The sequence below is a fragment of the Ochotona princeps genome, chromosome 8 (assembly GCF_030435755.1).
Source record: "Ochotona princeps isolate mOchPri1 chromosome 8, mOchPri1.hap1, whole genome shotgun sequence".
NCBI classification, from domain to species: domain Eukaryota; kingdom Metazoa; phylum Chordata; class Mammalia; order Lagomorpha; family Ochotonidae; genus Ochotona; species Ochotona princeps.
In genome coordinates, this window is record NC_080839.1 from 82338805 (window position 1) to 82354999 (window position 16195).

Sequence of the window (16195 nt, forward strand, 5' to 3'; positions counted from 1 at the left end):
GGCCCGTAGAAGTGCAGCCCTGGGCTGGGAGCAGGGAGAACTGCAGAAAACAGCCCAAAGCCACGGGGCTGTCCCGCAGCGACCAGCACCCGGCTGGCAGCCGGGACTCCGGGTAAAGTTCACCTGTCGTTGCAGTTTGTGTCTCCTGCTGTCCCAGGCAAACTCAAATATGAAATTATGTTTGTAATTTTATTTTATTTTTATTGGAAAGGCAGATTTACAGTGAGTCCACTGACTCACTCCTAAGTGGCCGCCATGGCCTGAGCCCATCTGAAACCAGGAGCCAGGAGCTTCTTTCCAGGGCTTTGATATGGGTGCAGGGGCCCAAGGCCCTGGCCCATCCTCTGCTGCTTTCCCAAACCAGTAGCAGGGAGCTGGATCAAAAACAGAGCCTCCAGGGGACTTGAACTGGCGCTTGTGTAGAATGTCAGTACCACAGGCAGAGGCTTGACACGGCTATGCCCTCACATCATCCTCGCAGGTCTAAATGTTTATGGCATTTGTAAGGAGAGCTTGTGACTGCTTGTTGGTGCCATCTTCCTTGCAGAGAGCCTAAGGGCCAGGCCTGGGTTCCTGGGAGAAAGAGTGCCTATTGCACAGAACAGCCTGGGTCTGCACATGGCAGTGCAGGGCATGGGCCACAGATGTTGCTCAGGAAAGCACCAAGAAACCACCTGGTGGGTGAAAGCCAGGAGGCACAGTTGGAGGAAGAGGAGGCCTGAAAGACAGGAGCCTCATGCCACAGAGCCCTGGCTCGGGATGTCTGTGGGCGTCCACCGTTTGCTTGGGGATGCAAGGTCTGTTCCACGATGCCTGCCCCACTGCCTTCTTGCCTTGGGGCCCAGGGCCCTCAGCGTGCATCTTGTTGGACACTTCCAATCCGTATCCTGAAAGATGGCAGGACCCTGGGAGGGGCTGCGGTCCGTGCTGCAGGCTTGCCTGACCCGCAGCTGAGTGTCTGAGGGAACAACCCGGATACAGAGCATGGCCTGGCTGCTCACAGCTGCCAGCTGGCAGCCCTGCTGGCCTGGCCCACGGAGAACTGGACCACTCAACCAAGCTCCGGAGGAAGCAGATCCCAGGAGACTGACCTTGGCCTGCACTGTGGCCTGTGACCTGGCGGGGAAGAAAGACGCCTGCTGTGCTGCTGTTCCCAACAGCACCTGCAGCCATGTCATGCGGCCCCACAGCTGGCCCTTGCTCTTGCTCCCCAGTGTCTACTGGGGCAACCCAGGGCTCACCACATCCAGTGAGGCTCTACTTATGTCTGGGGTGACCCTGGGCCATGTCTCTGGATGACCGTGTCCCTTCCATTGGCAAAGATTGAACCAGTGCTTGCCTGCCCGGCGCCCCTGAGACTGGATGCATTTTCCACTGGTTTTAAGTGTGGCTTCCTCATACCCAGCACAGCCCTGCCCTGGGCTTGGAGGATTCCTGTGGCAGCATGTGCTTGGCCCAAGGCAGGAGGGAGGTGGGTCTGGATGCAGACAGCACAGCACTGCCTGCAGCCGAATGTGACTGCAGGGGAGTGAGTGCTGCTGGCCTCCGCCACAGCAGGTGCACGCCTCACTGCTCCTGTGCCTCAGGTGATGCTCTGTGGGTGGACAGCTCTGACTGCTGCCCCTTTAAATGAGGGGTTTTGGGTTAAAGGTCAGAGGCTCAGAGAGCCTTGTGTGGCTGCTGGCTCAACCTGTGTTTGGCCCCTGCCCTTCACGCCCTTAGCTTCCTCCTTGTGAATATTGTTTGCGCTCCACCCTGAGTCTCAGAGGGCTCCATGCAGGTGTTTACACGGGAGACAGGGAGGGAGGGAGTCTGCCTGGCCTGCTGGATCCCGAGGCAGAACATCGGGGCCTCTGCAAGCCCAGGCTGGTGCCCTGGCCTCTCGGGGTTACCGTCCCAAGCATGCCAGCCAACTTCTCCCTTTCCTCAGCTCCTGGGCTTTGGGAAGCAGATTCTGTTCCAAAGGCAGGAAGAACAATTATTTTGACATATGCATTTCTCATGGCAGGAATAGAGAACGATGAAGAAATCAAGCAGCTAGATGAAGAGATTAAGGAGCTGAATGAGTCCAATTCCCAGATGGAGGCTGACATGATCAAGCTTAGGACTCAGGTAACAGTCTGTGAGGCCTCAATGCAGCTCCTGCCCATGCCCAGGGTGCCCGCTGTCAGGGTCCATACAGCTCCTGCCCATGCCCAGGGTGCCCACTGTCGGGGTCCATGCAGCTCCCGCCCATGCCCAGGGTGCCCGCTGTCAGGGTCCATACAGCTCCCGCCCATGCCCAGGGTGCCCACTGTCGGGGTCCATGCAGCTCCTGCCCATGCCCAGGGTGCCCGCTGTCAGGGTCCATGCAGCTCCCACCTGTGCCCAGGGTGCCCACTGTCGGGGTCCATACAGCTCCTGCCTGTGCCCAGGGTGCCCGCTGTGGGGGTCCATATAGCTCCTGCCTGTGCCCAGGGTGCCCGCTGTGGGGGTCCATGCAGCTCCCACCCGTGCCCAGGGTGCCCGCTGTCAGGGTCCATACAGCTCCTGCCTGTGCCCAGGGTGCCCGCTGTCGGGTCCACTTCCCCTATCCAGGGGCTCCTGCAAGGCCGCACGCTTGGGTCTCTGCCTGTGTGCTACCACAGAGCTTCCAGGGACCCTGGCTCCCCAAGCCCCAGGGTTGTGCTTCCCCTGGACAGCCCCCAGTCCCAGGATCTCTCACAAGGCATCTGGGTGCTCGGGACAGCGGGGTCTGCCCCTGCCTCTGTCGGGGGAGTCTCAACCCCTCCAGACGCCCTGACAGAGCTGCTGTGGGGCGGGAGGGCAGGGCGCGAGCGTGTGTGGAGCACCTACTGAATGCCTCTGGCAGAGCAGCCATCTTCAGGAGCCACAGGTAAGAGTCCCTCCAGAGTGAAAGTCCCTCAGGACAGCAGGGCACACCGCAGCCAGAACCAGCTGCACCTTGTCTGCCCACGCCCCGTGTACTGCCCCGTCCTCACTGCTTCATGTCCTAGCCCCAGGCCCCACCCAGGCTCCTGGGTATACCTGGGCTGAACCTGAAGACACTTCCTGGGAAGCTAGCTCAGCTAAGTGAGGAGCAGACCAGGGGATCCTGGAGGTGTGCCCAGCCACGTCTCACAGGTGCGTCTTTGAGGCCAGTGAGGCTGCGGCCAGCAGTGCCACTCTGCTCTGAGGGGTATCTCCCCAGGAACACAGCCTCCAGCATGGGGCCCGAGCAAAGAAAGCAACAGAGCAAGTCAGCCATGGTCTCAGTGGGCGCCCAGGATGGCATCTAGGTGAGCAGCTCTGCTGCCCACAGGGCTGCTGGGAAGGCCTTCTGGTGACACCTCACCTCCCCAGGAGGCCTGGGAGACTGTTCCCAAAAGCTGTTCTGAGGGCCTTTCCTGAGCCCACATGGCCTGGCCAAGTGCCCCTTTCCAAAGCCAGGTGCTTTGGAAGCAGGCAGGGCTTTCCTAAAGAGCCTCATCCAAGCCCCGTGTCTGTCCTGGCAGGTGGGCAGGAGCCCTGCCACTGAGCATGCCCAGCCCAGCCCAGGACCTGGGGGGGCGGAGTGGGTGCACAGCTCATGATGACCTCCTGACCACTTCCTGGAGTGGCTCCTTCCTGCTGAGCCAGGCCCCTTTCCCCGATGTTCGTGGTCCTTCAGCCTCCTCCCCCCCAGCCACACTTGGCCAGTGGCCACTGCAGATAACATTGCCTGATAGAGCCGCTGGTGTCCGACAGCGCACATGTGATGGCCGGGCTTCTTTGGGGAGGGAGAGGAGGCACCCACGAGGCCCACCTGCCTTTCCTTTTAATTGATGCCACAGCTCCTGCAGGGCCTTTCTGGAATCTAAGACATCCACTGACACCCTGAAGGAAGAGTCCTCAGGTGGACAGAGCAGCCATGTCCCCACGCGCTCCTCAGGCATCTTACTGTGCCAGGACGAGTCCGGCCACCAAGACACTGGGACCGTGGGTTAGGATTCTCCAAATGCACCCTTTCCTGGGCTCCAGGCTGAGCTCTGCCCGTGACCCAGGGCCTTTGGACAGGTCAGGTCCCGTTCTGGTGCCTCTTCTGGAGTTGGCTTTCCTCCTAGCCCCACCCCAAGTGCTGCAGCCCAGACAGACAAAGCAGTGCAGTCTCTCCTCTGGCCAGTCAGTCCTGGCACTCCCCTTGAGACCAGATGCCTAGGATTGGTGGGGAGGGAGGACAGCAAGCTCAGAACTCAGACCAGCCAGGACACAGCATGACAGGGAGCCGGCCACTCGCCCTGTGCTTCCCTGGAGTTGGAGGGCAGGAGCCCTCAGCTGCCCCAGACAAGGGGCACCAGGAGGGACCCGGCTGGCTAAAGAGTAGAGCAGCGTGTGTGCTTTCGGGGGGAGGAGTGGCGGGCCGGGGAGGACCTATGTGCTCACCCTCTGAGGCTCGGATCCCTGCCCAGACAGCTGGTCTCTGCAGAAGGCTTGTAGGCCTGAGACGGGACTCGGGGTCCACACGATCCTCCACACTGCTGCCTCTGTGGCTGAGCTCAGAAGTCTGGAATGTGTTTGAGCAGGGTTGAGGGTCAGGTGAGAGCAAACTTGCTCAGAAGTGCAGGCCCCACCCTTGCACACCATAGCCTGAGGAGGAGTCTGTCTGGCTCCTGGGCTCTGCACTGGAGCTGCCCTGGGGTCCCCACTGGTGCTCCGTGGTGGTGGCGGTGTCCAGGCATCTAGGCTGAACCCAAGTCCCCTGGCAGCTCCTCATCTCAGCTCACACCAGCAGGGTTAGAAGGCTTCTCCCCTGGAGATTCCAGGGCTGCCACCCACACACTAATCAGAATGCAGGGGTGGGGGTGTCTACCAGAAAATAGGAAGTAGGGGACGGTGCGAGGCACCTGCGTGCCTGCGAGCAGCTGCGAGTATGTGATGTTTCCATGAGTCCTGTGGGTGGGAGACACACACGGGGTTTGTGGGAAGATACCCAGGGTCCCCAGACACCAGTGGTAGGGATGAGGGAGGGCTCCAAGGCCTGGCCCTGGGCCTCGGAGTCCTTGGGGAGCAGCAGGGGAAGAGTTGGAGTGCTGAAGAGAATTACCTTACACAGACAGATGGAACAGGGGGAGCAGCGGGAAGGATCACAGCTTCCAGCCCCATGCTGGGCCACCCTTGGCAGCTGCCCCATTCTGACCTTGTGAGGCCCCCGGCTCCCTCTGGAGCTGCAGCATGGAAGCCACACTCCCTTGGCTCCAGATCCGGCTCTGGCCCCGCTGTTAAGGCTGCGGGGACGCTGCTAAAGCACGTCAGGGCGTTGACCCCAATCCATGGCACGCATGTGAGGCTCTGGACCATGCCCTGCTGTGTCCAAGGCAGCCTAGCACCCAGGTCTCGACCAGCAGCCAGGGCTGTCCTGTGGGCACTGCTGGCAGATTGCCTGTGGTGTCTGCATCTCACCATGGTGGTGTCGTTTGGGTTTTCTCCTAACTGTTCAAACCGGCAGAAGGCATTCCTGGACCCCGTAAGTCAGCCTAAGGCCCAGCCCTCTGTTTCTCTTTGTCTTTTCTTTTCTCTTCCTTCCTTCCTTTTTTTTTTTTTAATTTATTTACTTATTTTAAAGGCAGATACAGAGGGAGAGAGAGAGAGCCACAGAGCGAGAGAGAGCTAGAGAGAGAGATACCCATCTACTGGTTCATTTGCCAAATGACTGAATTAGCCAGGTTAAGGCCAGGAGCCAGGAGCCTCATCCTGGTCCCTGGGATGGATGCCAGGGCCAGGCTTATGGGTCGTTCTCCATTGCCTCCCACGGCCATTGGCAGGGAGCCGGACCAGCAGTGCGGCAGCCAGACCCCTATGTAGGATGCAATGTCACAGATGGCAGTTTAAGACGCTGTGCCACAATACCAGCCCCAACACTTCCCATCTTGTTCCACTAGAGGTGGATGGTAAAGAGGCTTCTGTGAGTACGCCAGAGTGCTCAGCCCCCAGGTGTGAGCTACTGCCTCGGGCGAGGAAGAGAACGCTGCCCCCCTGTGGCCTGCCGGACTGCCAGGGACAGAGTGGCTCTAGGAAGCAGTCCGTTGTAGCCAAATCTCCCCCAAAACTCGATCTTAGGTTATATAGGGATGTCTCACGGAGGCCCTGCTGTCAGCGACAGGGGAGGGGGCGGCATCACTCTTCCCTGGCCTTCAGAACTGGCCATGGGAGTAAAACCTGACAGAAGCTGGCCACTCACCAGCTGCCCTGTGCTCCACACGCCGAGCAGACCCTGCCTGTGTGAACAGTGCAGTGTGAGGCGCCTCGAATGGGGGTTTACTGCATGTCAGCCAACATGAGAGTGTGATCAGTCCCTCCCATGCCAGGGGCACCCCGCCACCCCTTGCAGGGTTCCCAGCCGAGTCCCTGGGACTTCAGCAGCAGCTGCAGGAACCAGATGCCCATGAGCCTGAGCTGCTTCCTGCTCACGAGGCCAGAGCCTGCCGGCCCTGCAGTCCAGGGAGACCTGGGACAGGGAGAGTGGGGCTCAGTGCTGCAACTGCAGATGCTGACACAGACCTGGTGGTGATGGGGTCACAGCAAACTCACACAGGGTGCCCTAGCTTTATTTGCATACTGGAGTCTCTGCAGTCAAGCATGGTGATCCTGAGCAGACCCGGGGAGGCTGGCTGTGCAGACAGAACTGAAGAAAGCATAGGGAACAAAGACCAGCTGGTAGCATAAAGCTGCTTGGCCTGGAGACAGGTGGGAGGCAGTCTGATGCTTCCGGCTTGGGAGGGCACGTGGCTGTTGGGGACCTGGGACCTGAGTGTGAGGGACTGTGCTTAGGCTCCTGGCCTGGTGTGGCTACCCACGCCAGCGGAGCCTCTGTGACCATCCTTGGCTGGGGTGAGGCTGTAAAATGTGGGAAGCTCTAGTCTGTATCCCCAGATCCTCTCTGGAACAGATACAGGCTCATGATGCTGGGCCAGCTCAGGAGAGGTAAGCTATGGCATTTGAGCCATAGCTGTGTGGTCCAGCTCTCCGTGGCCTGGCTCTCAGTGGCCCAGCTCTCCATGGCCTGGCTCTCCATGGCCTGGCTCCCTGTGGCCCAGCTCTCCATGGCCTGGCTCTCAGTGGCCCGGCTCCCCATGGCCCGGCTCTCAGTGGCCCAGCTCTCCATGGCCTGGCTCTCAGTGGCCCAGCTCCCCATGGCCTGGCTCTCAGTGGCCCGGCTCCCCATGGCCCGGCTCTCAGTGGCCCGGCTCTCCATGGCCTGTCTCTCAGTGGCCCAGCTCTCCATGGCCTGGCTCTCCATGGCCCGGCTCTCAGTGGCCTGGCTCTCCATGGCCTGGCTCTCAGTGGCCCAGCTCTCCATGGCCCGGCTCTCAGTGGCCCGGCTCTCAGTGGCCCGGCTCTCCGTGGCCTGGCTCTCAGTGGCCCGGCTCTCCATGGCCTGGCTCTCAGTGGCCCGGCTCTCAGTGGCCCAGCTCTCAGTGGCCCGGCTCTCCATGGCCTGGCTCTCAGTGGCCCAGCTCTCCATGGCCCGGCTCTCCATGGCCCGGCTCTCAGTGGCCCGGCTCTCCATGGCCTGGCTCTCAGTGGCCCAGCTCTCCATGGCCCGGCTCTCAGTGGCCCGGCTCTCAGTGGCCCGGCTCTCCATGGCCTGGCTCTCCGTGGCCTGGCTCTCAGTGGCCCAGCTCTCCATGGCCTGGCTCTCAGTGGCCCGGCTCTCAGTGGCCCAGCTCTCAGTGGCCCGGCTCTCCATGGCCTGGCTCTCAGTGGCCCGGCTCTCGGTGGCCCGGCTCTCCATGGCCTGGCTCTCAGTGGCCTGACTCTCAGTGGCTCAGCTCTCCATGGCCCGGCTCTCCATGGCCTGGCTCTCAGTGGCCCAGCTCTCCATGGCCTGGCTCTCAGTGGCCCGGCTCCCCATGGCCTGGCTCCCCATGGCCCAGCTCTCCATGGCCTGGCTCTCAGTGGCCTGGCTCTCAGTGGCCCAGCTCTCCATGGCCTGGCTCTCCGTGGCCTGGCTCTCAGTGGCCCAGCTCTCCATGGCCTGGCTCTCAGTGGCTCAGCTCTCCATGGCCTGGCTCTCAATGGCCCGGCTCTCAATGGCCCGGCTCTCCATGGCCCAGCTCTCCATGGCCTGGCTCTCCGTGGCCTGGCTCTCAGTGGCCCAGCTCTCAGTGGCCTGAATCTCCATGCCCCGGCTGTCTGTGATTTGGCTCTCTGTGGCCTGACCTGAGTGTTTGTTCAGACTCCGCAGGGCAGAGTGCTGTCCACACAAGGAGGCTGGACTGCTCCTGGGCTGCTGAGGGTCTGTGGAGAGCCATGGGCTCAGCGAGGGTGGTCATCAGGGACCCCAGGGTGAAGCTGCGTCAGGCTCAGGTGTGTACTGATCCTGTGTGCTGGTGAGAGGCAGGGGCTCCAAAGCTCAGGCGGGTGGTAGTGCCCTGGGCACGCAGCCCTGCAGGATGCAGTGTGGATCCTCGGTGTAGACATCAGGCACAAAGACCGCCCTCGGGGTCAGCGGAGCGGATAGTCCACGTGGGCAGCACCACATGCTGCACACCCCAGTCTGCGTCTCCTATTGGAGGGCCTGGCTTGCGTCTGGCTCCTCTGTCTTCACACCAGCTTCCTGCTAACGCACATCCTGAGAGACAATAGGGCAGGACTGCAGGTGTTGGGTCTCTGCCAGCTGTGGGGAAGACCCACATGTCATCCCAGGCCCCTGGCATCGGCCTGCCTGGGCTCCAGCCTTCGGGGTGCGAGCCAGCAGATGGAAGACCTCTCTTCTCTCAGTCTTTCAAATGAAATAAAAGCAATTTTAAAAAAACTAAGCCAACAGCACAAACACAGGCAGGGAAGTCATCAGGATGTGCCTGAGAGAACCTGAGACAGAGAGCCCTGGAGAATGTGGTACCATAGCTTCCCAGGGAACCCTCCCACCCCGTCGGCCCACCCTGAGGGGCGGGGCCCGGCTTGAGTGACAGGGAGAAGGTGGGAACCGTGGCATTGAAGGCAACACTGCAGTTTCAGCAGCAGAGGGAGAAGAGAGAGAGACTTGTGCAAGAAGTAGACGAGGCGCAGACCAGCGGAGCCCGGGCAGAGCCGCGGACACCGCCGCCTGGGACATGACCCCACATCCCAGAAGTCACCGCCTCATGTGCGTGTCAAGCCCTGCAAACTCTTGATGTTGGCACCTGCCAGCGGCTCCCTGAGCCCTGGAACCAGGAAGCCATGCTGGCCCCCACCCCTATCCCCGAGACCTGATGGGCATGTCCCCAGGGCCTGCTGGCGGCGTGGGACAGACAGTGCCAGGCCCCAAAGGAAGTCAGCCTTGGCCTGCTTGTGGCAGAATTAGGTCTGGGCTAAACAAAGTCCTTAAGGGTAGACACGATGCAGGCTCACTGTTAATGCAGCCCCCTCAGGTAGCGGGGGGAGTGGGAAAGCACAGGGAAAGCCAACACTCCCTTCCCCAGTCCTGCTGGCAGAGTTGGGCACTGCCACACCCGGTTGGCTCCAGCAGAAAGCGTGGCAAAGTGTACCCACGCGCAGGCCCCTGGCTGCCAGGCGCCTGGGGCCACATGGCGCTGTCTATTTCAGATCACCACCATGGAGAGCAACCTCAAGAGCATCGAGGAGGAGAACAAGGTGATTGAGCAGCAGAACGAGTCCCTCCTGCACGAGCTGGCCAACCTCAGCCAGTCCCTGATCCACAGCCTGGCCAACATCCAGCTGCCCCACATGGTAAGTGACCGGGCGCCACCCAGCACCCCAAACCGTGAGCGAGCCCATCCAGCGGAGTGTGCTCTGACTGGGCCTTGTCAGTAAGATGAGAACAGTAGCACTGCGCTATGATACTGTGTTATGCTTGTGTGAATATACTATTAAGAAAGTAAAAGCTGTGTATGAACTACTATTTAATATCTCGTAGGATCCAATCAATGAACAAAATTTTGATGCTTACGTGACTACTTTGACGGAAATGTATACAAATCAAGACCGTTATCAGAGTCCAGAAAATAAAGCCCTACTGGAAAATATAAAGCAGGCTGTGAGAGGAATTCAGGTGTGAACAGCTGCTCTAGAGCAAAGGATGCCTCTTGTTTTGCAAGAAAGCGTTCTATATCCATTCCTGTCTGAAGCAGTGTGATGCTTACGAGACTTCATAATGGTTTCACGTCTTGCTTTAAGGATAGCACCTGCAGACTAGTTTTGGAATACATTCACATTTTGTACGTTTTCATATAAGCTGACATAGTGTGATATGCCATGTAATGTTTATAGCTGCTATTGTATGCACATTTGGGGGTATATATATTTCTGAAGAGGTAAGCGGATCAAAATAAATAGAGTGTAAATTCTTTTTAATGCTTTAGTGAGTAAATGTTTTAGTATTTTGAACTGAAATGGACAAAAAGGAAAAAAATGAAAAAAAAAACCCACACCCACAGCTTTGGATGATCAGGCGTGGCCCCTGTGGCCACGTGTTAAACACTATCATTTTGCCTCATGTTGGAGGACTTTTATGGAACTTAAGAAATACATTTTGTGTGCATATTGTTTCATAGCAGGAATTGGTTGCAAAAAATGCTTTATTTTTGAACAATGCCTGGAAATATTATGTGATGTTTTTGTTTGTTTGTTTTAGGAGGATGGTGTATGGTGGGGGCAGTAAGTGAGGTTTTTTGCATTCCAAGGAAATGGCATGTGGATTAACTGTAAGACATGAAATAAGTAATTTATTGTAAGACAACATCAAGCCATGGAAACTTGGCGGAAGACTCAAAGCAGCTCCAACAGCACTTGTCAGTTAGCTCACTGTGGACACTGCTGTTAGCACAGGGGCTTGTCAGAGGCGGACGCCACGAAGATCTCCCTTCTCATTTTCAATAAACTCTGGAACAGCCTCTCTTATGTCCCTAGGGTCCGTGCCCCCAACCGTCTGTTCTCGCACTGTAGCTCACCTTCCAGAATCTGTGTGGTTTTCCATCTAAGCGGAAAGATGGTTACGAGCGCTTATTTCCCCTCCTCACACTTAAAAAGGCCCCCTTCTTGTTGTTGTTGCTATGATTTCACACTTGAGGGATCAAGGCGAATGACTGTGAGCATTCGGGTTCCTGGTGAGAAAGGGATTTGGTGGAATTTCTCGCCCAGCCCCTGCCCCAAGCGTGACTTTGACCAAACGCTCCCACCACGACGCTTAGGGGCTGCCCTGGGGTGGAGGCCAGTTGGCCATAGAGCATTCACAGCGCCTGGCTTGGTCAACCTGTGACCTACTCTAAGAATGAATGCAATCAGAGTTTAATAGTAACTAAATATACTTCAGCACTTTTTTTGCTTTAAACTAGATCATCTTAGACTTGTTTGTACCTTTCAGATTTGATTGTTTTACTCCAAATGACTGCACTATATGTATGCATAAGACCACTTTGGACTCCTGCGTGTCCTCTGCGGGGTCCTTCGAAGATGTGTTGTGTTTTCTGATGTTGACTTGATTTCCATTCGGTAGCATCTCTTCCTTCCATGTCTTGATGTTATGCAGGAAGTACAAAAGTACTTTAAAATTTTGTTATGAAATAAAAAAGATGGGTTTTGTAAAAATTTAAAAAAATATTTTTAGCAGAACAGGACTTACAGGGTCATTGTCCCCGCAATGTGCCAGCCGACTATTTGCACTTCCCTTGTCCTATATCCGTACGGAGGTGTGCAATTCCTTGTGACGCTGAACCTGGATGGTTATAGAGGAGGCCCACTCGGCTGACCGCGACGGTTGCTAAGGGAGACTACAGGGATCTCACGACAAATACTCTGATACAATACTCAACCTCGGTATATATATGTACAAAGAGATGTATATCCCAGCGGCACTTTATATCCTGCTCACTGTACAAAGCTTGCAGTTTTCCGCGAGGACTCGAAGCACCAGCTGGGGAAGGGCGTGTCCTGACTCGGGGTTCTGCAGCATCCTCTCTGTACAGCGCCCTCTTTCTGTTGTGCGATCAGCCGCAGCTGCCACGCTCCGAATTGCCTTCAGAGAGCTGAAGCAAGGTGCTCGACGTCACGAGATGCCATATATATATATAAATAAATTATATACATAAACACACGTATATATATATATATATATATGGTCTGGGGCCCGGCCCCAGGAGGGCCCCTGTCCGTAGCGGCATATGCATTTGCCCACAGCGTCGTCTGCAGCTTTTTTGCCGATATATTAATGCTTTTAGTAGAGTAATAGGTAGTTCCGTTTTGGATTCTTGTTATCACCTATGTACAATGGAAGGGGGATTTGAAGCACAACCTGCTGCTCATGTAACGTTGGTCCATAATATCCAATCAGAAGTCACCGTGACTGTTATATAGGGTCACAAGTGTCACACATTAGAATGCTGACCTTTCATATGGGATTATTGTGAGTCATCAGAGTTTATTTATTATAACTTATTGTTCATATTCATTTCTAAGTTAATTTAAGTAACCATTTATTAAAACAGAATTTTGTATAAACTATTTATTGTGCTCTCTGTGGAACTGAAGTTTGATTTATTTTTGTACGACACGGCATGGGTTTGTTGACACTTTAATTTTGCTATAAATGTGTGGAATCACAAGTTGCTGTGATAATTCATTTTTAAATTGTGAACTTTGTACAAATTTTGTCATGCTGGATGTTAACACATCTTAATCTAAATAAAAAAGGTGTTGCCACGTTTGTAGCACGAGGGATCTCTCGCCTGGGTCTGCGTCTTGACTGGCGTTGGCAAGTCCTGGGCGGGCCCCTCCCCTCCCCCCACAGCCGGTCCGTTGCATGTGACTGTCCGTGGCCAGCCAGAGTACACGTGGCCACAACCCCACTGAGTGGCTTGCGTCCTGACCATGTTCATTCCTGCTGTGGCCCCCCAGGACAGCACCTGTCACGCCATGCCCTGCGCAACCGTGGTCTGCCCAGGCCCACAGTTGCCACATGTCTGCATCTGTGTCCGTCTCCACTCAGGGCCCCCCACTGCTCTGTAACTGTCCTCGTCCTTCCAGTTCCTTATCCTAGAGCGCCCTCGGCCTCCCCCAGCCCCAGAACGCCGTCTGGCCAGTTGTTTCCCAACACATGTCTTTTCTTTCTTTTTTTTTTTTTGATGATTTATTTTATTATTATTGGAAAGTCAGATATACAGAGAGGAGGAGAGACAGAGAGGAACATCTTTCGTCAGCTGATTCACTTCCCAAGTGGCCGCAATGGTCGGAGCTGCACCCATCTGAAACCAGAGCCCAGGAGCTATTTCCAGGTCTCCCACACGGGTGCAGGGTCCCAAGGCTTTGGGCCGTCCTCGACTGCTTTCCCAGGCCACAAACAGAGAGCTGGATGGGAAGCAGGACTGATAGGATTAGAACTAGCACCCATACGGGATCCCGGCGTGTGCAAAGCAAGGATTTTAGCTATTAGGCCACCGCACTGGGTCCTACATATTTCTAAATGAGCTCACCAAGAGCCATCTCCCAACAGGTTAAGAGGGAGCCGTGACCTCAGAGTGTCACACCATGCACACGGCATGTGAAGGCCTGCCACTGTTTGCCACCTGAGTGTGGGAAGATGACGCAGCGTCAGTTCCACACATCAGCCCACAGGAGGGCAGTCAAGTCATTGTGTGCAGGAATGACCTCAGACACACCCTAACAAGGCTTCAGCCACATTTCCAGCATCTGCTCTGAGACTAAAATGACACTAACCCCCGAAAACACTATGAAATTTGAAGACAATATCCATTGGAATGCCTGTAAACATCCAAGATGTATTTCCAAGGGCTTTCTCTGGGGCTACAGCTGCTCAGGGCAGAGAAAGTTTTTTCTCACATGGTTTTGGAGGTCCAGGGCAGCATTGGTGGCTCTGAGAGTAGGGGGTAGGGGAGCAATGTGGAGACTGTGGAGGATTGGGCGAGGTTGTGTGGGGTAGTAAGGGGTCACATGGGGTCATATGGGATCCTGTGGGATTGCATGGGATCATACATGGTGGTGTGGGATCATGCAGGGTCATGTGGGGTCGCATGGAGGATCCCGGGAGGCGTGCAAAACAGACCTTCAGCGCGGGCCCTTGGGAGTCTTTCCAGACCACCCTCCCCACTACCACACAGGCAGGCATGGGGCTGCCCTGCCCGCCGCCCTGAGGTTGGAGATGGCAGGGCCTGGCCTGCCACAGCAATCACAGACAGGCATGCCACCAATAGCCACTAATTTCTAAGCTTGACACTGCCCTAAGTCCCAGAAGGTCCTCTGTGGACAGGAGCCTCCCACCCCATCCAGTGGGCATTCCCATGGTCCTGTCCGGCTGGGGCTCAGGACCCTACGGTGGGCAAAACTGGTGGCAGGGACTTGCACCCTGGCTGCCAATCTCAGGGGTCAGGTGAGCTGTGGGGATCAGAGGTCAGTGCCCCGGGACTCTGTTAGGATGAGCGTGGGTACAGACTGTGGGGCAGAGGCAAGCAGCAGCCAGTGGAAGCCATGCTGTCCAAGCCAGGCTGGCAACATGCTCATTACCTTTCAGTGTCAAGGAAGCTTGAAAGTGGTCCCGGGCCTCAGAGCCAGAGACCTGTGCCCCAGATGGGGGTCACTGGCCTTGCAAGATGACCACGGCCAGCTGCCCAGGACATTCTCAGACCCATCTGTCCAGGGCTCTGGGCCTGGCCAACTCTAGGTCTGCCAGACAGCAATGCCCGTAGTTCCCAGAGCCTCAGCAGGTAGGACGTCAATACTCCCGCTTGACTTGGGAAGCCCCAGCTACTTCAAACGAAGACACAGACCTCTCCCTCAAGGAGCCCCCAGAGGTCCCAGGAGTCCAGCCACTGTCCCAGAGACTGCTACAGAGGGAGAGCCTGGGGCAGGGACAACTCCCAGTGGCCCCCAAGGAGGCTGCTAGAGCTCCCTGAAGCAGGGGTGTCCATGGTGGGGGAATGGGGCAGAGGGCGTGCTGAGGCCTTTCAGTTGGTCCTCAGTGGGAAACAGCTGGGAGCTATAACTCCTGGTCAAGTGGGCCATCGCCAGAAGGTTACTGTGAGGCTGCGCACGTTGTCCCTGGGGGCAGTGCCTGCGATGCATGGGTCACTGCAGCTCCCAAGGCTGCAGACACCTGCGCGCTGTTTTGTGCATGGTTTGCTGCCCGGCATTTCTCAACGACAGCATCTTTTCAGCTTGCCTGCATGACTGGAAGGACACACATCAGAAAGAGGCCTTCCTGCTGCACGGAACAACGTGGGGAGTAGACCAAGGATATGGCCATGTGTGAGAGGGCTTCTGTTTTCTCATCTGCAGCCATGTACCTTTTCCCTTGGAAATAGCCAAAAAGAGTGGAATTTCTCCTTCCCTAAAGGAAGCTGGTCTTAGATTCAAGGCTTGATCACAATTTTACTGACAGAATCCTGTGCTCAAAGTTACTGGCAAACCTGTCTTAAAATAATCTCAGGCTTCTTGCAAAATGTTTCCCTTTAATTTGACCGTGGACAGCTTGAGAAGCTCCCCACATAGAATCATACTCAGCTGACCCCATTTCATGCCTAATTGAGGGTTGCAGCGGAAAGAAAAGAGGTTTGTTGTAAATATTAAATTGGATTTGCTTTCTCACATTCACAGAAGTGTGTTCTTGGGCACTGAGGAACAAATGCAACGAAGACATAGGCAGACATAGGCAGACATAGTCACAGAAGGATCTGGAAGACAAGGAAACTGGTTTTGTTGGTGCCACTGTGCCCTGGGAGCTATGTCTACTGAGCCAAAGTTTCCTTTCTGCTTCCTCTGGGCACTCTGGTGCACCCTCCCCCGACGATTCCAGCTTTACCTGGCATTGGGGTGGCTACGGCTGACTGTGGTGTTTGTAGTGACCTAGTGACTATGATGACTCTGAAAACTGTTGGCTGGAATGTCTGTGGTGGTTGTGTGACTGAAGTGCCTGTGGAAGCTGAGGTCGCTGTGGTGACTGTGGTGGCTGTGGTGCTGTGGTAACTGTGGTGACTGTGGTGACTGTGGTGGCTGTGGTGCTGTGGTGACTGTGGTGACTGTGGTGCTGTGGTGACTGTGGTGACTGTGGTGGCTGTGGTGCTGTGGTGACTGTGGTGGCTGTGGTGGCTGTGGTAACTGTGGTGACTGAGGTGCTGTGGTGACTGTGGTGACTGTGGTGACTGTGGTGACTGAGGTGCTGTGGTTACTGTGGTGACTGTGGTGGCTGTGGTGACTGTGGTGCTGTGGTGACTGTGGTGGCTGTGGTGGC

At 56.3% G+C, this 16195-nt stretch overlaps 1 protein-coding gene across 1 annotated transcript in view; it reads left to right on the top strand.

The window, feature by feature from the left end:
* Window positions 1-12420, top strand: part of MYT1L (myelin transcription factor 1 like) — a 128193-nt gene extending 115773 nt beyond the window's left edge. Inside the window, exons 18-20 of the mRNA XM_004582577.4 lie at window positions 2009-2112; window positions 9544-9687; window positions 9875-12420. Of these exons, the coding sequence (XP_004582634.2) occupies window positions 2009-2112; window positions 9544-9687; window positions 9875-10015 (389 nt within the window). The 3' untranslated portion in view covers window positions 10016-12420. The remainder of the gene's footprint in view (window positions 1-2008; window positions 2113-9543; window positions 9688-9874) is intronic.
* The last annotated feature ends 3775 nt before the right edge of the window (window positions 12421-16195 follow it).